General features: G+C 40.3%; 1 protein-coding gene across 7 annotated transcripts in view; it reads left to right on the forward strand.

The window, feature by feature from the left end:
* Ntng1 (netrin G1) overlaps positions 1 to 26,535 on the forward strand; it is a 367,455-nt gene that overhangs the window by 252,985 nt on the left and 87,935 nt on the right. For all 7 annotated transcript variants that reach the window (XM_071618110.1, XM_071618114.1, XM_071618108.1 and 4 more), the window contains exon 4: positions 25,347 to 25,519. In XM_071618110.1, coding sequence (XP_071474211.1) covers positions 25,347 to 25,519 — 173 coding nt within the window. The remainder of the gene's footprint in view (positions 1 to 25,346; positions 25,520 to 26,535) is intronic.

Genomic DNA, 26,535 nt, shown 5'->3' on the forward strand with positions numbered 1-26,535 from the left:
AATTCTCTCCTTATTCTGTATGTTGGGCATCTTCATTATAATGTGTCTAGGTGTGGATCTCTTATGATTTTGCACATTCGGCGTCCTGTAGGCTTCTAGGATTTGGGATTCTGTCTCATTCTTCAAGTCTGGGAAGTTTTCTTGTATTATTTCATTGAATAGACTTCTCATTCCTTTGGTTTGGAGCTCTGTACCTTCCTGTATCCCAATGACTCTTAAATTTGATCTCTTAATGTTATCCCATATTTCTTGGATGTTCTGCTCATGGTTTCTTAACAGTCTTGCTGAGCTGTCTATGTTCTTTTCCAGTTGAAATACTTTGTCTTCATTGTCTGATGTTCTATCTTCTAAGTGTTCTACTCTGCTGGTAGTATTCTCCATTGAGTTTTTAAGTTGGTTTATTGCTTCCTGCATTTCTAGGATTTCTGTTTGTTTGTTTTTTATAACCTCTATCTCCCTGTATAGTTGATCCTTTGCTTCCTGGATTTGTTTGCGTAATTCGTTGTCGAAGTGATCTTTCATTGTCTGATTTTGCTGTTTAATGTCTTCCTTGATACTCCAGATCATCTGAAGCATGTATATCCTGAATTCTTTATCTGACATTCCATCTGCTGCAGCTGTTACCTCTTCTAAAGTTGCGTTGACCTGCATTGCTTGTGGTCCTTTCTTTCCTTGTCTTTTCATACTGCTTGCGTATCTTTCCTGCAGGTGCGCGCGGCGGCTCTGCTCTCTTCTTATTCCAATTGGGGTGTCGTGGCTACCACGCCAGCAGGTCACTGGGCCTGTTCTGGGCGCTGGCGGCGGCTCTGTTCTGCCCCTACTCCAATTGGGGTGACGAGTGTACCACGCCGGCAGGCCACTGGGCCTGATCCGCCGGTCGGTTGCAGGTTTGCCTACCCTGCAGGCGCGGGCGGCGGCTCTACTCTGCCCCTACTGCAAATGGGGTGACGTGTCTGTCGTACCGGCAGGCCACTGGGCCTGTCCCGCTGGTCGGTCGCAGATCTGCCCACCTTTCGGGCACGGGTGAAGGCTCTGCTCTGCCCCTACTCCAATTGGGGTGTCGTGACTACCCCGCCTGCAGGACACTGGGCCTGTTCCTGGCACGGGCGGCGACTCTGCTCTGCCACTACTCCAATTAGGGTGGTGTTTGTACCACGCCGGCAGGCTCCTGGGCCTGATCCGCAGGTCTGTTGTAGGTCTGCCTACCTTGGAGGCGCGGGCGGCGGATCTGCCCTGCCCCTCCTACCACGCCTGCGGACCCCTGGGCCTGATCTACAGGTTGATCACTGGTCTGCTCACCCTGCGGGCATGGGTGGCGGTTCTGCTCCGCCCCCGATTGGGGTCACGTGACCACCACACCGGCAGGGCCTGATCCGGGCGTGGGAGAAGGATCTGCTCTGCCCCTACTCCAGTTGGGGTGACGTGTGTACCACACTGGCAGGCCACTGGGCCTGACCCGCCAGGCTGTCACAGGTCTGTTTACCTTGCACGCTCATTCGTCACAGCGCGAACCGCGGCTCTGCCCTGCCCCTCCTACCACGCCCATGTACCACTGGGTCGCGGGTCTGCCCACCTTGCGGTTGCGGGTGGCGGCTCCGCTCCGCCCCCTCTCCAATTGGGGTCACCCGGTCACCACGCTGGCAAGCCGCTGGGCCTGCTCCAGGCGCTGGCGGCGGCCCGGCTCCTTCCCTCTGGCTCGACGACAAATTGAGGAGACTCGGGTGACTGTGCCTCACCCCCCCTACCAGGAGACCAACTGCTTATGTCACCACTGGTATTGATGAAGTTCCCTCCTCCGCCGCTTTCTGCAGACATCAGATCTCTGCCATGTTGGTATCCTATGCGAATGGCAGCATTTCGTTCCCCTTGCCGGGCAACCAAAGCACCAGGTGAGTCCTGACTGGCCCTCAGCAGGACCCGGACCGAGAAGCCGTTTCCGCGGGCTCCTAGCCCCGGGCCAGGGAAGTTCCGGGAGCCGGAACTCGGCCACTCCGTGCTCGGTGTAAGCTCCTATAAATGTAAGCTCCAAGAAGCAGTCCCCGCGGGCTCAGTTCCGGGAGCCGTAATTCGGCTGCTTAGTGCTTGTTGTATGCTCTGGTAGGCGCAGGGTCCAAGAAGCAGCCTCCGCGGGCTCAGCAGCCGCTCCGCGCTGGGTATTCACTCCGATAAGATCAGGTTCTAAGAAGCACCCAGGCGCTGAGCCCTAGCAATCTGTCTGCAAGCCGCAGGCGAATTGCAGCCTGAAATTACCTGTTCTATGGCTGAATGAGCTGCGGTCAGTCGAAAACAGCGGTGGTGACGTCAGTTTACCAACATGGTGGCTGCTGGCCTCCTCTGTGGTCTGACCGGTGTGGAGAACCGAGATGGACCGCTTCCTTCCCCCGTCTCGAACCCAGAATTCAGCCCTGAGTACGGTGCTTGCGCGGCTGGCAGAAACTGCAGCGCTGTAACCCTGCGTCTCTATCCCAGCGCACGCTGCAGATTCTAGCCTCGGGCCGATTTGCTGAATAAGCAGTGCGACAAACCTCTCGCGTTTGAGTCCCCGTAGCTGATCCTAGTGCGATGGAAATCCTTCCTCCAGGTTCCGGAGCACCCCACTATTGCTGGAAATTCCTAACAAGATATCCTTTAGCCGTCCTGACTTGTCATACTCCCACACAGTGAAGCAGCACACGGGGGCAATGCACTCCCCTCGCCGCCATCTTACCCCATCAAAAATTATTATCCCCACTGCTTTTAATTTTTTATTTTGAGACAGGGATCCTGAGGCTTGCCTCAAACTAGCAATCCTCCTGTCTCAGCCTCTGGAGCTGCTGAGATTACAGGTGTGTACTACCACATCAGCAATGCTTTTTTGAGGTATATGTTATTATTGTTTGTATTTCATACTAGTGATAGAACCCTGGGGTTTCGTGTTTCACTCCTGAGCTATATCCACGGTACATTTTATTTATTTTGAGACAGTGTCTCACTAAATCACCCTGGCTGGTCTCGAACTTGTGATCCTCCACCTCAGCCTCCCGAGTGACTTGCATTATAGGCCTGTGCCAGGTCATTATAGGCCCGGCAGTGTATTAATTACCATAGTTTTATAGTTCTTAAAAATGACCCGGTGTTAATCCTTCAGCTTTTTTCTTTCTCAAAATTGTTTTGACTATTCTTGATTCATTATATTTCCATGTGGTTTTGGAATGAGATTGTCAAATTTATTGGAGGAAAAAGAAAAGAAGGAAGGAAAGAAGGAAAAGGGAAGGGAAAGAGGAGGGAGAAAAAAGCAGCAGCCTCATGAGCTGCTGAGCTTTTGGAGGAGATGGAGAGGAGGAATTAATTGGGATTACATTGAATTCATTAAATTGGAGGAGAATATTGAGTCTCTGTCTCCATTCATTTGGGCTTTCCATTTATTTATTTAGGTCTTTATAAATTTCTATCCATGATGGAAATTTATTTATGTACAAGAATTACACATATTTTGTCAAACTTAACCCCAAGAATTTCAAATTATTGATGCCATCGTGAATGATATTGGCTTGTGTATATCTTTCCAATTGTTTGTTACTGCTATTTAAGAACACAGTTGATTTTAATATATTGATCTTGTATTCTGTAATCTTGCAAAATTCACTTATTAATTTCAGTGTCTTTTTTAGACCCTTTTGGGTTTTTGCCACAGACCCAGAATCAGAAGTGATGAGGATAAGCATTTTTGTCTTGTTCCTGATCTTAAAGGGGAAGCATTCATCTTTGCCCATTTAATAAAAAGCTGAATGTAGGTGTCTTTTATCACCATAGGGAAGTTCCCTTCTAGTCCTAGTTTGAAGAGAATTAGCAGGAGTGGATGATGAATTTTACTGAATGTTTCATCTGAGTCTTTAAGATAATCATATGGCTTTTTAGTGTTGTTACTTTGTTAATATGATGAAATATATTGATTTTTTGAATGTTAAAACAACCCTGAGTTTTTGACATACAACTCACTCAGTCATGATGTGTTAGCCTTTTTATACATTCTTGAATTTGTTTTGATAAATTTTTAAATCTATGTTTATGAGGGATATCAGCTTATATTGTCTTGTAATAACAATCTTGTTTTCGTACCAAGGCATTATTATTCACAAATAATGAATTAGGCAGTATTCTTTCTTCTTTAATTTTCTGGAAGAATTTGTATAGCATTGACATATCTTAAATGTGTCACACAATTCACCAGGGTGTCCATTTAGGCCCAGAGTTTTCTCTCTGGGAAGATTTCTAGCTACAAATTCAGTCTCTTTAATAGATGTAAGACTGTTCAAGCTCTCTGTTTCTTCTTGAGTAATATTTGGTAGTTTGTGTCTGGCAAGAAATTTGTCTGTTTTTTCTAAGTTGTCAAATTATGGGCATAAAGTTGCTCATGATATTCTTCAGTTACCGTTTCATGGTCTGTAGAATCCACGGTGATGCCACATTTCTCTTTCCTGGCATAGGTAATTACATGTGTCCTCTCTCTTTTCACAGATCACTCTAGCTAGTTTATCAACTTTATTGATCTTCTCTAAGAACTAGGTTTAGGTCTTATTGATTTTACTGTAGTGTGTTTCTGTTTCCTATTTCATTAATTTTGTGCTTATTTATTTATTTATTAAGCATATTTTAGTTTTAATATTCTCTTTTTCCTAGTTTCCAAGTTTCTTAGTATAGGAGCTTAGATAATTAGTTTAAGACCTTCCTTCTTTTTTATTTTTAGCATTAAATGCTATAAGATTTCCTTAATTACTGTTTAACACTGTTCCACAAATTTTGAATTATTTTATCAGTTCAAAATGGTTTCTAATTTCTCTTTGATTTTTAATTTGATCCATAGTTTATTCAAATGTATGTATTTACTATTCAAATTATTTAGGAATATTTCAGATATCTTTCTCTTATTGATTCCACTGTAATCAGAGAAAATATGATATATGATCTTAATCATTTTAAACTTATTTTGACTCATTTTATGGCTTTGAATATAATCTGTCTTGGTAAATGTTCTCTCTCTCTCTCTCTCTCTCTCTCTCTCTCTCTATATATATATATATATATATATATATATATATACTTGAAATAATGTGTATTTTGATATTTTGAGGTAGAATTTTTATAAATGTCAATAGGATCAAATGGATTGATAGTGTTTTTCAAGCCTACTATAAACTTACTAATTTTCTGTCTACCTGTTTCATCACTGTTGGGGGTGGATATGGAAATCTGTAGCCATAATTGTAAGTCTATTTATGTTGCAATTCTATCATTTTTGCACCATGCATTTTCTGGAATTTTTTAAGGGCATAAATGATTATGATTATTTTGTTCCCTTGATCAATTGAATACTTTATCATTATTTTAAAACCCATTTTATCCCTGGGTATAGTTTTGCTCTGAAATTTCTTATAATTGGCACTAACATACTATGTTTTTTAAGAGAGAGAGAGAGAGAATTTTAATATATATATATATATATATATATATATATGTGTGTGTGTGTGTGTGTGTGTGTGTATATATATGTGTGTGTGTGTGTGTGTGTGTATATATATATATATATATATTAGTTTTTGGCGGACACAATATCTTTGTTTTTGTTTGTGGTGCTGAGGATTGAACCTGGGCCGCACGCATGCCAGGCAAGCATGCTACCGCTTGAGCCACATCCCCAGCCCCTAACATACTATTTCAACTTCCTTTATTTTGTGTTAGCATGATCTATTTATAGATAGCATGTAGTTGATCTTGCTTTTTTATATCTAACTTCATTAAGGTAGTCAGATAATTCGCATTTAATGTGATTATCGATGTGATTAGATTTAAGTCTAACATCTTGTTTATTTTCGATTTGCTTATTCTTGTTTTCTTTTCCTCTTTTTAAAAATTTCTTTGCATTAATGGAATTTTTATTATCCTTTTATCTGTCCTTTATTGGCTTACTCTTGAACTCCTTTGTTATTTTAGTATTGCTTTAAGGTATATAGTATAGAAATGTAGCTTACTAGTCTGAATTAAGGTAATATCATAACTCTTCAGAAGCAGTATAAGAAACTTATAGTTCCATTTCTCCTTTCTTAGCCTTTTATGGTTTTGTCTTAAAATTAGTTTTTAAATAATAAGAATCTTACATATTTACCAATGTAGGTACCATTTTCAGTACTCTATTTATTTATTTGTTCTAATTAGGCATATATGACAGCATAATGCATTTCAATTCATTGTGCACAAGTTGAGTATGGCTTTTCATTTCTCTGGTTATTCAAGATATAGAGTTGCACCATATATGCAATCAGACACGTACCTAGGGTAATGATGTCCATCTCATTCCACCATCTTTCTAGCCCCTATTCCCCCTCCCCTCCCTGCCCACCCACTTGCCCAAAGCTTCTCCATTGTTCCCATGGCCCCCTTCCCCTTTGCCCAATCGAAGTTTCTCCATTTTTCCCATGTCCCCCGCATTATGGATCAGCATCCACTTATCAGAGAGAACATTTGGCTTTTGGTTTTTTAGGATTGGCTTACTTCATTAAGGATGATATTCTCCAACTCCCCAGTACTCTTGATTTGTGTGTATATAGGTGTGTGTGTGTGTGTGTGTGTAAATTCATATTTCCATCTGTTATCATCTTTCTTCTGCTGGAGGACTTCCTTTAACATTTCTTTAGCTAATATCTGCTAGTGATGAATTCTTTCAGTATTTGTATATATGTAAATGTCTTTATTTTACTTTCATTTTGGGGTTGGTAGGTACTGAGGATTAAACTCAGGGGCACTTGACCACTAACCCACATCCCCAGCCCTATTTTATTTTTTTAATTTTTATTATTAGTTGTTCAAAACATTACAAAGCTCTTGACATATCATACTTCATATATTTTATTCAAGTGGGTTATGAACTCCCATTTTTTACCCCGTATACAGATTGCAGAATCACATCGGTTACACATTCACTTTTTTACATATTGCCATACTAGTGTCTGTTGTGTTCTGTTGCCTATCCTATCCTCTACTATCCCCCCTCCCCTCCCATCCCCTCCCCTCCCGTCTTTTCTCTCTACCCCATCTACTGTAATTCATTTCTCCCCCTTGTTTTTTCCCTTTCCCCTCACTTCCTCTTATATGTAATTTTGTATAACAATGAGGGTCTCCTTCCATTTCCATGCAATTTCCCTTCTCTCTTCCTTTCCCTCCCACCTCTTGTCCCTGTTTAATGTTACTTCTTCTCATGTTCTTCCTCCCTGCTCTGTTCTTAGTTGTTCTCCTTATATCAAAGAAGACATTTGCCATTTGTTTTTTAGGGATTGGCTAGCTTCACTTAGCATAATCTGCTTCTAATGCCACCCATTTCCCTGCAAATTCCATGATTTTGTCATTTTTTAGTGCAGAGTAATACTCCATTGTGTATAAATGCAACATTTTTTTTATCCATTCATCTATTGAAGGGCATCTAGGTTGGTTCCACAGTCTAGCTATTGTGAATTGTGCTGCTATGAACATCTATGTAGCAGTATCCCTATAGTACGCTCTTTTAAGGTCTTTAAGGAATAGTCCAAGAAGGGGAATAGCTGGGTCAAATGGTGGTTCCATTCCCAGCTTTCCCAGGAATCTCCATACTGCTTTCCAAATTGCCCAGCTCTATTTTAAATTTTATTTAGAGACAGGATCTCACTGAATTGCTTAGCAACACCTTGCTTTTGCTGAGGCTGGCTTTGAACTCTCAATCCACTTGCCTCAGCCTCCCAAGCTGCTGGGATTATAGGCGTGGGTCATCATACCGGGCTACTTTCATTTTTGAAAGATAACTTACTAGATCTAGAATTCCCACTTGACTACACTTTTTTTCTTTCATTACTTTAAAGATTTTGCCCCCTTGCCTTCTCACTTGCATTGTTTCCAGAGGGAAATCTATATGTAATGTGCTTCTCATTCTCTCATTGCTGTTAAGTTATTCTATATTACAGATTTAGGGCATTGTGATTATGATGTGCTTAGTGAATTTTTTCATGATTCTTCTGCTTAGGGTTCATCACACTTGTGTTTGGTAAAAGAATATTTCTGATAATTATTTCTTTGGATATTTATCCCACCTACCCCTCTCTCTTTTCCACCAGCATTTCTAATTACACATCTAGGTCCCTTGATACTGACTTTGCATTTCACTTATACTCCATTCTCCTACTCCTATTTTTTTTTTTTTTTTTGATAGTTGGGATGGAACCCAGAGGCACTCTACTACTGAGCTACATATATATCCCTTTTCATTTTTTTTATTTGGATACAGGGACTAACTAAATTGATGAGGGCCTTGCTAATTTGCTGAGGATGGCTTTGAACTTGTGATACCCCTGCCTTGGTATCCAAGTCCCTGGAATTACAGGTGTGTACCACCATGCCCAGTTACTCCTACCATTTTTAAAAGGATTATTTTCTCTTGTCTAATTTGCTTCATTTTAAAGAGTTTCTATTGCTATGTCTTTATATTCACTGATCTTTTAATTCTATTAAGTATAATTTTCATCTGTCCTGTTATTTGGGTTTGTTTTTTGTTTTGTTTTGGTTTTGGTTTTCTTGAATTTCAAACTACTTTTAGTCTGACTTTCAATTGCTATCATGTAAGAACTTCTTTCCTGTTGGCTATCAGCTCTTGCCTAGAGTGAAATTTATTAGATAATTTCTTGGGCTTTCTTTGTCGCGACTTCCTGTGTTCTCCTGATGCTCCCCAGCTTTCATCCCAGACCCATGACGGTTCCCCTTCTTCTCCTACACATTCATCATTCTCACAATTCTGCTCATCCCAAATTATCTGATATTATCTCACAATTCTGTTCATCCCAAATTATCTGAGTAATGCCTCTACCTAAATGATCACAAGTGATACCCACTTATTCACGGCTTAGCAACAGCACCTCAGTCAGAATAACAGGTGAGACTGGAGGAGCAGGAATTATATTTCTGCCTGGGAAAGATTGAAGTGCTCTGATCTGGATATGTTGCAGCTCCGGGTCCCTTGACCCCTCCTGCTGGAATAGAAGGGGCTAATTGAGTTTTTGGTCACATATTTCTTGTCCCCAATTGTGGATACATACTTCCACAAAGATAGGTTGCTATATGTGGCAACATTTGATGGGAAGTTTGGAGAGCATGGAAGCTCTACACTAAGAGTAAGTGACTAGATTCAAAGCCTTGTGTTGAATCTCCAGAAGGCCTAGTGCAGTGGTGAAATGGCAGGAAGGGGGTTCTCTGTTACCATAGCTGGGAACTCCGGCCAACACTACCTTCAAGATTCAGGCTTCCTACTCCCTGGCCCAGAGACGGAATAAAGACCTCCCTGACCCCTCCCAGTCCTCCTGATATCTTGCCTCAGGAAGTTTGTCTGGGAACTTTGCATTTCTTCAAGAAAAACCCTCATTCTTATCCAGAGAGTGTGTGAAGACCTCCAGACAGATGTGAAAACATCTATTATTAGTTATTCTATTCAGCAGTAAATTTCTTCAATTCTGTCTCATCCTCATGACATCATCTTTGAGGCACCAAAATCCAGCCCAGGTTGTGTGCACCAAGTTGTCCGGTGCCTCTTTATGACATGTTTTTCAAACAAAAGGAAAAGAAACCAGACCACCACTCTTCTCCTCTATTGTATGCTCTCTTAATTTCCTATGAACAAGTGCTTGGACAAAACCATACACATTATTTCCCCAGGGCAAGTGAGCATTTTTAAACATAGGGCAACATGAACTGTAATTTACTGGGAAGTTACTTACGATATTTGCATCTGCAAACACACCAAATTTATGTCACTAACCAGAAAGCTTATCATCTCATTTATGTTTAGTTATTTCAAAGGATTAGGCTTTCCCAAGATAAGTTGATAAGCATTTGCATTACATCAGATTAAAAAAAAAAAACTCTCACCAAAGAATGGTTTTTAGATTGAAGGTTAATTTTTTGCCCCACAGATAAACTCTATTGTCAGTGTTTCTTGCATAGCCTCCAAGTGATGATTTTGCATTTTAATTAATATTGAAATGCATTCTTTACAAAACACATGTTCCTGGTTAATGTACATGCTTACTTGAAAAAATAAATAAAAAGTGGATTTATTTTGAAGGCTTACAATGTGGAAACTGCAGCTCAAAGAAATTAAACACCATGCCTAAAGTGACACAGCTTCTTAAGTGGTGGGTCAATAAGCTCCTAGTGTTTTCCCAAGCTCCTGGGCAGCTCCAGTGTCATCGACAGAAGCATGTCCTTGTCCCAGCTCTGTTTACTGTCACTGACCCTGAAGGATGTTTCTGATGAGGTGAAAAACTAAGGGCACTTCCAGGGCCAGCATATATCCAGAGACATAACCAGGTGATTCTTTAAGGGGAAGAGCACCTTCTTAAAGAGTGATCAGAATGCAAACTCAAGACCAAATGGAGTTATTAATAAATCTTTGATACCACAGTGAATGTGCATTAATCTTGGTTCAAAGTGAAGATTCAAGTCTGGGACATCTGAGGCAGTGAACAACCTTGGAATAGAGTCACAATCAGCAAGGTAGGAAATAAGATTGTTAAACCCATTTCATCAATGCAGGAGAGCAGATTGGGTGCTAAACCAATGTCAGGACTAAGAGAAGAATGTCTAGGGAAGGAGAAGAACTCAAGGGACAGGTTCACAGGTCAGGACAGGCTAGAGACAGAGTGTCTGGTCTGGCACAGACAAGAATGTCTTGACAGCCTTAAATCCCCAGAGCCACCAGTGGAAGCTCCTGATCCTCCTGGCTCTGTCTGGCAGGGGTGGGGCCAGCCTGTCTGCTTCCCATAGGGTCCAGACACCAATCAAGGAAGACCCACGGGGTATCATGCATCCAAGGGAGGGCACTCTGTCAGGTAGATTCACTGTCAACTTTGTATCTTTTTCTTTGTCATAAAGCTCTTGTGTTTACCAGTGCATTAAAAATAACCCTGCAATAGAAAATCCTCATTTTCATGCTTGAAATACATTATCTAACGGCATATCTATTTGACTTTTACTACATGCCTTTCATTTCTCTAAGTGAGGTAATTGACCTTTACTTTGCTACCCTGTGGATTAAAAGGCTACACCACACTCTGCATTTGATATTTCCAATCCTGCAGGAGAGGCAATTTCCATTTGCTTTTGTTGCAGGGATGCTCTTCAGGCGGGCCCTCTGATGAAGGAAACGTCAAGGCCTGGGACTACATTGTAGCAGTTATTGTCACCATCTCATGTGGCTTTTATTACAAAAAGCACAGGTCACTTCATTTCTGTGGCCATTTCAATGGAATCCTAAAGACTTTCAGTCTGTGAGACTTCCAGAATCTTCTGCCTTAGTTTCAGATGACATATTCTTGCTCCCTGAGGATCTGGGATCAACAGCATCCTTCACATTTGGATCAAGCACCTGAAAGTTTAAAAGTGTCCAAACCATACAGTTCGTGAGAGAGAAAAATATTAGTGTTATTGCAAGATCTATGTTCTCTGTTAGCTGACTGAGAACCTTGAGTATGATAATTTAACACTAGTACTACCTTGAACTCTGCCAGCCAGGAATTTGGAAGACTTGCTTGCCCTAGTGTCCCATTAGCTTTCCTTTCCTCAACCAGAAGGATGGCAGGAATAATGAAGATGATGATATAATAATGAAGCTGGTGATAATTACAGTAAACACTTGCTATATGTCAGGCCTTCAAAGACAACAATGTGTTGCTCTTCTTAGCCACCTTAGGAAGTAGGTACTGTTATTATCTAATTTTGCAGACGAAGAAACTGAGAGCTATAAAAATTATGTAACCTGTCAACGTTTAACCTGCTAGCAAGCAATGTAGCCAGAATTTAAATTGAAGCACTTTGGACTTGCGAGATAGAAGGCCTGGATACACGTTTGGATTCTAATCCATTTGGACAAGTTGTTATACATAGGGAGGGTGTTTTCCTAACTACCACCCTATGATTAGAGGTTTCGTAGGCTTGATGTGTTAGCTTCTAGAGGTTTGGGGTTCCTTTCTCAATAACCCCAGAGTGATTCAGAAATCAGTGAAGCCTTGTTCCATAAAGAAAACGCCCTCCCAAGTGCCTACTAAGGGGTCCCCAGACATAGATAAGAGATGTTTGAGAACATCTTCCTCCTGCAGAGACTCATGATTGATTGCTAAGGTTTTTGACCTAACATGTCATGGACAATCATTGTCCTCCCTGTGGTCCACCTTGCAGACTAGTGACTCTCCTCTGGCTCCTTCTTTTCTGTCCTCCTAGGTGTGGATTAGAGAAAAGGAAGTGATCTAGATAGTATATTTGGGAAATAATTCCAGAAGGCATTGTGAGGGTATAGGGGAATAGAGCAGGAAAGGAGGTCAATAGAGGACAGAAAACCCAAACAGCCATTCCTCATGTACAGGTTGTTCCTGGGAAATGGATTCACCTCTCGTTTGTTCAGCTGATTGACCAAGCACTAGGCATGCCAAGGCAAGAGGCCAGAGCCCAGGAAGCTGGCTGTTGGGGACATTGATGCTGCCTTCAGTGAGAGGGCACAGCAAAATTTGAGACAATGATGGTTACACTACACAGTTTTTACCTCTTCACAATCAAAATCCTATTCCCTTCTCTTTCTCTTGCATCAAAGGATTTGATAACCCATTAAAACCAAGGTGGAAATCTTTCGCAATTAAAAGCAAGGCAAAAAGATCCCAATTTTTACACACTCAAAGAAAAAAAAAGTTGCCTTACTATGTTTAATATTGCTAATGGAAGAGAGCCGGTGAGAGGGGCAGTGTGTGAGGAGCTAGTCCATTATGTTTCCATATTAACACAAGTTTGATTTTATATCCCACTGCATGTAAAGCCTCTGGGGCTGAGTATTTATTTTTATATGTAAAATGAAGAAAGTGATATCTGCCTGTCTTTCTCACAAAGTTTCTATATTGGTGAAATAAAACACTATTAGGAAAATGTGTTTTTATGAATGCCCATTTAACGTTGAATATCCAGGTGTGGTGGCACACACCTGTAATCCTGTCAGCTCAGGGAGCAACAGAATGATAAATTCCAGGCCAGCTTCAGCAACTTAGAACCTATCTCAAAATAAAAATAAATAAATAAATAAAAGGGCTGGGGATGTAGCTCCATGGTAGAGCACCACTGGGTTCACTCCTCAGTACAATAAATAAATATAGAATAAGTTCAGTAGTGCTGGATAATTTATTATTGTTATCATTGTTGGTATATCACTCATCCTGTGTTTCTACATTTCCATCTTAAGATGATGGAATTTGATGATCTTACAGTTAGACTTGTGAAGAGCTCACTATCCAACGGGACCCATGAAAGGCTCTGTTCAGAAACAAGGGACTTTAGGCCTGCCCATCACATCCTTATCCCATTCATCCACACTATGCCTCACCCTGCAACAAAGGCACTTTTCATCCTTCTGTTAAGTGTGAAACAAAAATGAGAAAATTATAATTACCCTAGATCAGTTGAATTGAAACAATAGGTCCCTGCCTTCTGTGGACAATATTCAGTCACAAGGTCTTATATATTGTGAATGTTTAACAAATATTTCATAATGATTAATGATGACATTGTACAGAAATTAACTCTGATGGAATTTCTGCTTATGAGTGATTTGTGATGATGTTTGACATGTCATCTCATTCAAAAGTTACAACAAAACCAAATTAACAGCAGGACCCAGTGGCCCACACCTATAACCCCAGCAACTCAGGAGGCTGAGACACAGGATCACAGGTTCAAGGCCAGCCTCCATGACTTAGTGAGATCATATCTCACAATAAAAATTGAAAAAAAAAAAAGGAAGGTAGACAACTCCTGGCTTCAATATCCAGTACTGAAAAAAAATAAAGAGAATATAGATGATTGTTGTCTCTATTTAATAGATTTAGAGAAGCAAAGCCACTGGCTTACAGTCATACCTCTGAAAAGTAATGAAGAGTGGACTCAGATCCTCTAAAGTGTAATACGGTTAACCTTGACTTTAAAAATCCAGTTCATTTTACACACACACACACACACATCTAAGCATCACATTAAATCATATTAAATTAGAACTGGAATAAGCTCTCATGGGCGCTGAAATTGTCTAGTGTAATACCCACTTCCTACTGATAACATTTCTCCAGTTACCCATGTTAAATCCTATACAGAAAAATCTGGTTGGCCCAAATTTTTTTTATATTTCTAATCTTATTTATATTTCTAATCCAGGCCATCAGTGTCAGCCTGCTGCCCAATCCATATCTTAACTGCTTTGGTGTCACATATCCAGTCTAGCTCAATCAACATGGGAGCTGGTGGAGTCAAGAAGTAACATGGTGTACCCTTTCTCTAGTGGGTTGTGTTAGTCAAGATCATTTGGTTGCAAGTGAAAGAACAAACAATTTAAATTTGTTTAAATAAGATGTAGACTACTTTGTTTCACACAACTAGGAATTCAGAACACAACTAGATTCAGACAAGCTGGAACGTGGGTTGATTGAGGTCCTCAGCATGTGGTCATACCTCTGAAAAGTAACTTTTATTTTACCCCCTCTCTGCCTTGACATTATTCCAAGTTAGGATTCCTTATATTCTGGCCAAAATTATCTTGAGCAAATCCACATTTGCCTTCCACTATATATAAACAAGGACTTCCCTCCCTCTCATGACCTCAGCAAAGGCCCCATGGCTAATTTTCATAGGAAGTAGGTCATGTTCTCCTCTTGGAACCAATCAATTTATCCAGAAAGATTGAATGGGTTGATGGACTCAGTTTGGCTTTTCTTCTGATCCCTAGAGCTGAAAGATGGAGTCTTCTACCAGAACCACTTATACATTTGGTGCAGACCCCTCCTCTGAATGTTTAACCATACAATTGGAAGGACTCCCTGCATTGATGGAAATTACATCAATGTTGATAAATCCAGTAACCACTGTCTGTTTTTTCTTGTCTATGTCCTATCTCTTGGATTATCTCACAACTCATGGCTATTCTTCATTCTGTTTTCAGGGTTCTTTGTTTTCTTGCTTTTGAGCCTTTGTTTATAATCTTAAGTGGCACAATTTGGGTCATTGGTCATGGCAAGTAGGATCAAGGTCCTTTGGTGGATACAGGTTTTCTTTCTTTTTTATTTTCTCTCTCTCTTTTTTTGATTTTTTCCCTTTGTCTTTAAAAATTCAACTTTTTCAAGGCTTGTTAACAAAAGTAGGCCACAAAATAAGGGGGGAAAAACAAAGGCTTTGCTAGGTACAGTCTCCTCTCTTGGATATTATTTTGTTGCTCAGGAAGGGAGATTTGGAAGAAAGCTATTTCCCCCAATTTTCCATACCACCCATGGGAATCTAATTCAATTTCCTCTCAAATTTTGTAGAGAAAAGTAAAAGTATAGAATAAGGTTGCTATAGTGAAAGAGTATTCTTTTACACAGGTTTGACATTTTAGCCTCTTTAGTCATAGAACTATTTGTTCAGCCTTCTCCATTTTTAATCATACTCTAATGTAACCATCTGCAGAAATAAGCCCTTTTTTAAGTGGACAAGTATACATATTAAAGAGCTTTCCAAACCTGACAATTTAACTTGCTAAAGGAATCCTAAAATGTCAGATGGCTAAGGTGTCAGCCCTCTAGCCAGCAACTGACTTCACTCTGTGGTTTTGCAAACCCCAAGAGAACATTAGGTTTTTTCCTGCCCTATTTTTCTTTTATTCCAGCTTCTTCTAGAAAGAAAGGGAAAATTATATTGTTTAATCCAACAAAGTATATAAGAAATTATCATGGTTTAGTTCACATCAAATTGGAAATAAAAAGCTAGGAGAAAGAGACATTTCACTTATGTGGTTCTGTAAGAAGGAAAAAAAAAATGTCTAATAAAGTGGTTGATTATCTCAGACCTCAGAATGGATAAGATGTGTAAAAATAGCTTGAATGCATCAGAACAATCTTTATGATTGCTAGGGCTATTTCATCAGCCTTCACAGCAACTCTGCATTTTAGGTATTAAGTGATCCCACGTAAAAGCTGAGGAAACTCAGTCTGGGCTCCCAGCGGGTTCATAGTGAAGTACTGGAACTCAGGCTCCTCTATCAGCAAAGTGCAAGCACCCAACACCATGCTGCCTTACTATAAAGGCACTGGACACTTGAACTCTGATTATTTGTGTTTCTGGAACTTAGACTCCTAAGTTTTCTGTTTCTTCAAAAAGTCATGCAACATAGTGTCCCACCCATATACATACATTAAACATCTGGGGTCATCTATTAATTGCAAATTGGCATTGAGTTGGTTTTAAATTAATAAGATCTTTACCTCTCAATGTTCAGAACAATTGCTTATGCAGACGAGTGTGGCAGTCTGGATTTCAGGAATTATCTGTGATAGCCTTCATCCTTCAGAACTCCTTATCTAACCAGATACCTGTGAGTTTCATAAATGGTCACACAGCATCATCGTATCCCAGAACCAGTCTCAGACAGGGCATTATCTCAAATTTATAAGCTCCTATTTTTATTTTAATGTCATGGTACTCTAGCCTCCCTCGCTAGCTTGAAAATAGAAAAGGGCTATTTTTAATATTATCTGAAATAACCAGAAGTTTAGTGAATCATGTAATCAGATAGTTCACTATTGACAAGTTTAGGATCTCAAGTAGGATATAAAGGGAACTTTTAGAGGATTTTTTTAAATGACAGGATGTTTAAGTCATTTATTTCTTAAATGTTCAAGAAGACTCTTTGGTCCTTATTTCATCAACTTCTGGGGCAAACCAATTGCCTTATATATTAAAAAGAAAGAAAGAGAAGAGTACACCAGACCATAAGATCACAGTGTCTGTGAAGAACCGATCAAAATCATCATTTTTATTTTATATTTCCAGAGAAAGCTCTGTAGCAGTCGATTTCTCTGCTTCAACCAAAAAAAACCAAAAAGTATATACCAATCGGTTTACAAAATAATTCTCCCAAAAACAGAGCTCAAAAGAGAAAAGCCCCATTGACCAGGGGCCATATTAATACTCCCTAGGTGTGTGAAGAAGGCTCAAGAGCTGTATGGAAACCCGCCCTCTTGACTTGCAGGCTGCTTCCTGGAGTCCTAAACATAAGTTGGTTGTCCACATTTTCTGTTGGTGTGTAAATATGTACCTGCTTTCAAAAAATTATGTTAGAAGCCAGTCTCCATTTCACATTGAACTTAAGGCAATGTACATTTTGGAAAATTACATCTTCTGAAAACATTTTTGCTTACTGGTGATAAGCTAGCATCAGAGTTCACTTTTATTCATGAAGGATGGGTTAGTAGACAGCTGGAAAGATTGGAGCCCTCTCTTTCCTCATGGGACCATGATCAGTTCAGGCCCATTTGACATTTGATGATCTGGGCTTTTGTTGTAATATTGTGCTTACTGATATAAATAACATAATGATTAAAAATAATGTATTTAAAAGATGCTCACTATATCTCTGTGCCCAAATGTAAGTTCAGATTTACTCAGCTTTACAGTGCCTTAAACAAAGTGGACGTCTATTTCTCTTTCTTTGTACCTCCTAGATAAATGCTGGGGTGTTTGCTTATGCTCCACACCACCTCATTGACCCACCTTCCCCTAGCTTCATTGGACATTGCCTGAGAGCCAGGGCTCACTGCACCCCTCAGTTATAATAATGTGCATAAAGTATCTGTTACAGTGCCAGGTACAAAGTTGGCCTTCATAGTGTTGCCTTTTGTTTTAGTCAGCTTTCCATCATTATAATGAAATAACTGAAGTAGTTAAATTACAAGATAAAAAGGTTAATTTAGCTCACATTTTTGGAGTTTCTACCTATAATCAAGTGTACAGTTGCTTTGGGCTCCTAATGAAGCAAAGTGTGGTGGTAGGAGCAAAGCAAGAGCAATACCATTCACATCATGACCAGGAAGCAAAAGAGAAAGAGAGGGCCAGGGTCCCAAAATCTCCTTTGGGGTAAGCCCTCAATGAACTAAGTCCCTCCCACTGGGCCCCATCTCTTAAATGTTCTACCACCTCCCAATAGTGTCACCCTGGGGACTTTTGAAGGACAGTTATCCAAACCATAGCAGTTTTATTTCTTCTATTTGCCTTCAATGGTAGAGTCTGCCTCTCTGATGGTTTAGGGCAAAGCATCCTCATCAGTACAGATAAGTGTTATTACCCTTTCCCAATATTGTCATGATTAGTTTTAGAAAGTATTGCCCTGTTTATGATCTGTAGATATCTATAGTTGTCTTCTTACCTATTTAACAGATTTCATGTTCTTAGAATTCTGTATTTTATTCTGTGTTCGAATCCCTATAGAACCTCTAAAGCTTCTCTCCATAGATTATCTTTAACTAATATCTGAAACATGAATCAGTCCAGTCAGTAGTACTAGCTGCAGTAATTAAAGAAATAATTGAAAGAACATTTATTCAGAACTTTGTGTCAGCTGTTGTTCTAAAGGCTTATGTGCATAATTTTGTTCACTTCTTTGACACATGGGCATTTGTTGTCCCTGATTAGTAGATGAAGTGACTAAGCCTCAGCCATACTTAAAAAGACATCCTGCCCTCTGTGAAGATGAGAGCCAGAGCTCTGGAGGCAGATTGCCCATGGTCACAACCACTGTTCCATCTTGTTCTTGAATTTTTATAACCCCCTAATATTCAAACACACCATATGTAATCATTAATATAAATCTCATGGGATCACGGTGAGCTTCATATAAAATAATGCACAGAACATGCAGAAGGCTCTAGCACAAGGTCAGGTGTTGGAAGTCAGGGTTAGCTCTGTTTGGCTGTTCATTTGTTAAAATTACTCATCACAGTAAGTGGCAAAGGCAGAGTTTGAATTCAGACTGTCCAGTTTCAGCATTGCAACTCATAATCTCTAAGTTATATTGCTGCAAATCTCCATTGCAAACAATGTGTTGAGGTAGGAGCCAGAAATTCATGCATCAGTGTAAAGAAAAAAGTTAAGGGTGCAAATATCAGGAGGCATTGTATAATTGATCACCTTTTAAAAAATAAATTTCCAGAGCTTCGGTGTTGGTGCTAACACTTTTTCTAAAAGCATTTATAGAGTTAGTGCCAACCTAAGGCAAGAGGTGCAGCAGGGGCAGAACCAGGTGGTGTCTGAAAGAAGCCTTTCCATGGTAGTGGGAGAGAGGGAGTGGTGCTCCATGCAGTGGGAATGTCGCCCATTAATATAAATAAATAATGAATATCTTCTCTGTGCCAGTTGTAGAAAGCATATGGCCAAATGAACACAGTGCTGGGGCCTTCCTCTGGGCCTTGAAAGAGCCCTGAAGCTCAAACTTCATTCACTCCATAGTGAAGACTTCTCTGGAGCAAATAGCCACAAGCCTGTCCTGCACATCAGCGCACCTGGCCTCCCTTCCTGTTTTGCTTCTCAAAAAGCCAGTTTTTTCTTGTCTCAGTACCTCTATTTGAGGCATTAGTAATAGACTATACAGACCTCTAACTGGCAGGAAATTCTGGCGGATAACACGCTTCCTAGAATAGATATATTAAGTTATAAAGAAAAACCAGGCAGACTGCATGGGTTTTTCATACCTACTGGCAGGTGGCACAGAACTAAATGTTGGAGCCTTTTTATAAGCAAGATTAAATTGACTCATGACAGCTGGTCACTAAAATACAGGAAGTACAGACCTGTTTGAAAGCAAGAACACACTGGTGTTCATTAAGTTTGCATCACAGGATAGAGCTCACTCTTTCTTTAATCTATCTTAGTGAGGCCCTTATTTGACAGTGTCAGTCATTTTTCACTTCCTCACAAGCAGATCTTCAAGGTACATGCAGATCAATTCATGCTGTCTGCAGTGTCTTAGTGTGAGGTTCCTGTGTATCAACAGAACTGTTGACTAGGCTTGGCTCTCCAGAACATCGGATAGTGACAGGTTTTTAGGTCTCCACCTTGTACTTTACCTCCCCTGCTACTGTGACAGTAGATCTGGGCATTGGATGGCCATGGAAATGGATAATGAATCTGTCAGAGACAAGTGGGCTGTCAAAGAAACCTGCCCTCCACCCATCACAAGGCCGAAGGTCACAACTCCAGGAATTGAGAGCAATCTCCCAGCACTGTGAGAGTCATTTCTTTCCTTTGCAGGAAAAGCCACTGTGGCAAGGACTCTAAATAAAGGACTTTAGCTTCTGATTGGAACAGAAGTGATAAGAATAAACTGAGCTGTGGAAAATGAAAGCAAACTCTTTCCAAACACCAGCCAGTGTCATGGTGCCTCAGCTTTCACTGGCAATGTTTTGTCCCAGCACATTATTGTCACAGTGAGTCAGGAAAAAATAACCCCAAAGCTGGTCTAGGTCAACAGGCTTCCTGATGGGAAAGTTAAAGTTTTAGCCAGTGTCCAAACAATGCTTCCCTAAACATCAACTAAACCAAGGTGATCATCCTTGCATGAGGAGTTGAAGCTAAAATATACACACATCACCAAATAATTGTGCTAAACAAATTCTTTATTTTTCTCTCTTGAGCTGTGTTCTCTTCCTGGGTCTTCAGGGATTGTTTTAGAGTAGCTCTTATGTTCAGTTTCCATCATTTGGTGAATTCTCTAGAGCATAAAATAAATTGGGTTTACCAGCTCTCACCGAAGTTATAGAATTCTCTTTGCTCAATATGAAATTAATAATGAAAAATAATAATGAGGGCATGTGGCCATTTTGAATATACATTATGGAGAGCTTGACTTGGTATAATGCCCATGAATTCTGTATTATGAACCCACTGCCATACTAGACACGGTAGAACATGCAAATGGAGTTCCTACTTTCAGGGAGTTTACTTGTTTATTATTCATTTGTTTAATCACCAGATATTTTTTGAGCACCTACTAAGTGTCAAGCACCTTGACACATATTAAGGATTTTGCAATAAACAAGGCAGATATGACTGCTGCCTCCCAGAAGCTTATGCTTTAGTGAGGTTAATGGAAAAATTAGCAATTAAAATACAACCCATATCTGTGGCCGAGGTATCAGGGACTTCATTATACAAATAGCTTTGCCAAGTGTCATGTAAGTACACCAGAAAGGTATCCTAGAAGGCTGGAAAGTATTCAGATAGTTGATAGGCAGATCTATTTTTATTTACTTATTTTTCTGCTATCCTAGGGATCAAACCCAGGGCCTTGTACATGCTACACAAGCACTCTACCACTGAACCCCAACCTGGCAGGTTGTTTTTATAAATATCAACTAGGAGTCAGGCCCTGAGATAACCAAGTTGATATCTAAAGGAAAGAGTTATCCAAATAAAAAAAAAAAGAGGTTGGGGTAGGCAAGTAGAATGGTTTAGACAAAAGAAATAGCTTATAAGGTTACTAGAAGGCAATGCAGAGTTAGTCAATGAAGTTAATGTAGAGTTAGGAGTCGTACCAGGAAGCTGGAGGAGGGGCTGGGGAGCCATGACACAGAGCATGGACTCTACCCCTAGGATGATAGGAAATGGAACCGTAGTTCTAAGGCAGGAGTGACCCAAATACATCTGGGTAAAAGACTGGTTTGATTATTGTGTTGAGATTGGCTAGAGCTGAGCGTGACTGGAATACTGACTTCTATTTAGAAGCTGTTGGGATAGACCAGGACCCACACCATTATGATCCTGATCAAGTCAATGGTCACAGCTGGAACTATATGAATTTGAGAGAACAAATTTCCTACGAATGGAAAGCTCAGGACTTGGGGAGAGATTGAGCATTTACAGGTCAGATGTATTTTAAAGGGAGAGGGAGGAGTCATTCTTGGCAAACTGAGTAGAATGTGAAACCACTTATTGAGACAAAATTTCCTGAGACTAAAAACACAGGAGGAGGAAGAGGAGGAGAAGGAAAAGGAGAAGGAGGTAGGGGGAGCCAGAGTTCATGCTGTCCAGAGGGCTTGTTTTTGTTTTTTGTTTTTCCATGGGGACTAAATCCAATGCTTTTCATGTACTAGTGCTCTACCTCTGAGCTAAACCCCCAGCTCTTATTATTTTATTTTGAGACAAAGTCCCACTAAGTTGCCCAGTCTAGCCTAAAACTTGTGATCCTCCCGACTCAGCCTTCCCAGTAGCTGGAGTCACAACACCTGGCTCCAGAAGGTATTTTGATCAATAAATCTGAAATCTAGGAGAGAGACCAGTGATACAGATACAGATGCAACATTTAGCTATTCTTTACCTGGGGATAAGAGAAGGGTGTTCTTTATTCCCTACAGGAAACAGAGGATCTCTGAATCTTTTAAAATGTTTTCCAGTGCTTGAATTTATTCTATATTTTTACTTGAGAGTTGCGGAGGAGGAGGACACAAAACTGCTTTGAAAAAGTCTATAACTCAAAGGAAAATGAGGACCACAAAAGGAAAAGGAAGGGACAACCTAGGAAAGAGTGCCCAAGCCGAGTGAGCTGGCAGTGTTGGGCCAGAACCCAAAGAACAACACAGGCAGAAGGCAGGCAGAAGGGGATCCTTGAAATGAGCTGGAGTGTCCAGTGGGAAAGCATCAGGGGAAAGGAAGTGGTCCAGAGTCAGTTACACTGGCATAAAATACCAAGAGGAAAAGTATGCACTAGATTGTCAACATGGGTGCTCTTGACAATGAGCTGAGGTCAGTTGAACAGAGTGAGATAGAGATGAGAAAATGAAGATGGCAAAGATAGGAAACTCAAGAGGGGAGAGGAGGTGTTAAGGAAGGACCCATAGAAGACTAGGCACAAGGTGCATATTCATATACCCTCCCTATAAGATGGGTGAAGCTGTGCAATGAGCAAAATAATAATAATAATAATAATAATAATAACAATAATAATAATAATAGTAATAATAATCCAAAAGCACAAAGAGACGTAAAGTAACAACGTAACAATTAACCAAACCAAACACACAGAAGTAATTAACAAAATCAAAAGTGTAAAGCTCTGGGTATCTACAGTGGTCAGAAAACATTTTAAGGAAGGGTAAATGGAGAATGGTGACACACACCTATAATCCCATCCACTCAGAAGGCTGAGGCAGGAGGATCACAAATCTGAGCCAGTTTAGGCAATTTAGAGAGATATCCCCACCAACTCAAAAACAAAAAACACCAACAAAAAAATAAAGAAAGAAAGAAGGCTTATAAATTGAATGGATAGAGGTCTGAATGTGTAATAAGCTTACAGAAGCTTTCAGACAGGTGAGAATGGGTGACTCATTGGAAGAAATCTGAGAAAAATAATACTAACTGCATCCATTCTCCTTTCACCTTCTGTTATTCAAATAATATTTTCTCAGTATCATGTCTTTAGAATGGAAATTGATTGTCGCTCAGAGAGTAGCTATAGGCATGAAACTATGAATGGTTATAAGATATATAGCCCAATTGACAATTTCTAGTATCATTCTTGGTCTTCTTCACACATGAAACCAGCATATTCTTTGGGGTCACATTGTTCATTTCCTCATTTGGAATTTTTAACACCAGATAGGGTGCTAAGGCAGTATCAGCTGGTGCTTCTATCACTTAGGTTTCAAACATCCTCCATATTCATAAACACACCCATAAATAAAGGTGCTAATGTTGGGAAGGAGAAAGATCCTTTAATAAACAAAGTGGCACAAATAACTGCATGTCTGTAGGAGATTATTATAGGACCCAGCTCATAATTAAACACTGTCTATTTAACTGAATTATTTTTCTCCTGTCTTTCTAAAAAACTGTGGAAATGTTAATCTTCAAAAGTGCTGTTTATATATCTAAGTTAAATAGGCATTGTTTAAGTGGCAGCCTTCCCGTTTATTGCAGATCACAAGTATACAGAGGGCAGAGGATAACTAGAACTATTAAAAATTGTAGCAGATCTTAAGGAAGCTTGGTCTTCCCCAAAGATCTGAGCAGATGGCTGCTGCTTTCAGAGCTACAACTTCTCATTAGGCAGGAGCCCAGCAGCTCTTTGCAATGGTCTTAGCCATTCCTTCTCTTCCTTACCATAAGTATAGGTCAGTGTTTCAAACAGTTCATCAGAGGCAAAACTCAACCATTGCTATACAGACATTATAGAAACCAGTATCAGTTGCTTAGGAATTTAATTTCCCTACCTGAGAAAGAATATTCTATTACATTTCCTAGTTTACAGCACCTGCCCATAAAGAAAAACATAAATGTTACTGTATTTCTTCATCATTATGAAACTTGAATTTCTATATTTTTGTTCTTATTCCTAGAAGAAGGAGGCTCATTCACACACACACACACACACACACACACACACACACACACCATTTCAATTTCAGGTTCTGATTCTGGCCCGTCTTGGTATTTAATCATTTTGTCTGAGTGCCCAGGCTCTCTCTGTGTGGACACATCTCTTCTGACATACATTACTCTGACCTGTGGTCATGGTCATTCTGTCAACTTAGGTTTTCACCTTTCCAGAGGATGAGGCCCCATGCTTCGTGGGATAAAATTTATAACCTGCTGCCTCAACAAATATCAAGTTGGCCTTTGCAATTTTATAGTCAAAGACTTCAAATATGGGAATGCATCTTTTGTGGAAATTGCATATACCATTGTTGCCTCTCATATATCACAGCTTTATTCAGAGACAGCAAAGGCAAAGCCTTCACTGATGACTTCAAACCTGTGCCACATGTAGGGTTTTATTTTCTAGGATTCTAAGCATCTTTTATTAGAGTCATTTGGCCTGTTTCTGAGAGACCTTCGTGATGACCTTATTTGCTGTGAATGGAAAGTTTCTGAGGATTACTGTGTCACCTCCCCCCAGGTCAGTTAGAGGACTTAGTAGAAAAACTCTTCTGATCTGAGGAAATGTCATTTTGAGCCCAGAATGAAAAACATCTGATTAAACCTTTTGGGTCTGTAGAGTCATGTGGAATGGCAAATTATTTCAATGGTTATATTCTATACAAACAAAAGTTGTCCTAATGATTTGAAGAAAATAGAAGATAATATTGTTCTTTAAAATCAGATGAACTCAGACAAAATTGTCACAGATTTGACAATGTCGCAGAAAACCCTCTCCCTCGTGGCAATATTTTGGAGACCTGTTAGGAACTCCTGTTTTCCAAGCACAGCTTGGTGAAAGCTTCAGGCCTTCCCCCAATTGACTGGGATTAGACCCTCAAAGTGTAAAACGAAAACAGTCTGCACCATAAGAGTACCCTTCCCCCAAAGGCACTTGTTGAAGATGCTGAGGGCTGGGCCTGTAAATCTACATTTACTGAACTCTGTGCAGCAGTAAAGCACTGTGCATTCTGAGAGCCACAACCCTAGGAGCTAGACCACTGAGACCAACCTGACTGACAGTGAACTCTTTGTCTCTCTCTGCCTAGGTGCAAGTGTAATCTCCATGCCACTGTGTGTGTGTATGACAACAGCAAACTGACATGTGAATGTGAGCACAACACTACAGGTCCAGACTGTGGGAAATGCAAGAAGAATTATCAGGGCCGACCTTGGAGTCCAGGCTCGTATCTCCCCATCCCCAAAGGCACTGCAAATACCTGTGAGTAGCTTTGCTGAATCCAATGTTCTGTGCATGATGAGCTGATAGTTCCTCTCAATTTCACTTGCAATTGTGATTTTACTCCTCTAACCCATCGTCCCACTCCTCTTCAAAATGCAGCTTAAGTTTTAGTCCCTATTTTCTACTTTGTTAGTGTGTTTCAGCATTCTGATCACCTGTTAAAATCAGTCTTCTACCTTCCCATGAACTGTTCTGGAAAATGCTTCTTAAAAATCACAGAAACAATATTTTCCAAGTGGATCAAACGAGGTGATTTTTATCCTTCTCCAAGTTAATTTCCTCTTGAAATAGCAAAAGTCTTGAAAACTCTCAATCCTAACTGACCATAAATACTTTCAGAAATTTTTGGAGTGTTTGCAAACCCATTGCCCACCCTGGTAACCCAAGAGATGCTTTTTCCAGAAGCATTTTCCTGTCTAATTTCAGCTAGATTCTAACACTTCTCAGTGGAATAACTGGCTTCTCCCAAGCTCTAGCAGTTGAGCCGGGACCACCACAGATGTTATGGGGAGACTGCTTCTAGATAAAAAGCATGACTGTAGGGCCTCTGGGTACCAAGGGGCTTTCTTGTGTGTGTGAAAAGGCACAGGTATTATCTGTGCTCCCAGGAGCTGTGTGAGATGCCCCAGCGCCACACATATGTTTATACGAAATCCCTGAATAACCATCCTAAGGAGATCAGACTCTGACAGGCTCAAGGAGAAAAGCGATTATTTCCCAAATAATTTGCCAAACTCCATGGATGGAACGATTAATCACCTGCAAAAGCCCAAGGTTAGCTTGCTTTCAAAAGCAGAGAAAGGGCGAGGTTAGTATATACCCATGCAGTGAGAAGTAAAGAGAACAGCAGGACAATGAGCACAGGAGAATGGGAACTTAAAAAGCCACTGGCTCTGTGCAAGGCTAAAAATGTTATCAGGCACTTCAAAGCTGCAGCTGTGAGAAGCCAAACCTAAAAACTAATATCACAAGAACCACGACCTTATCAAGTTAAG

The sequence above is a fragment of the Marmota flaviventris genome, chromosome 10 (assembly GCF_047511675.1).
Source record: "Marmota flaviventris isolate mMarFla1 chromosome 10, mMarFla1.hap1, whole genome shotgun sequence".
Classification (NCBI taxonomy): Eukaryota; Metazoa; Chordata; class Mammalia; order Rodentia; family Sciuridae; genus Marmota; species Marmota flaviventris.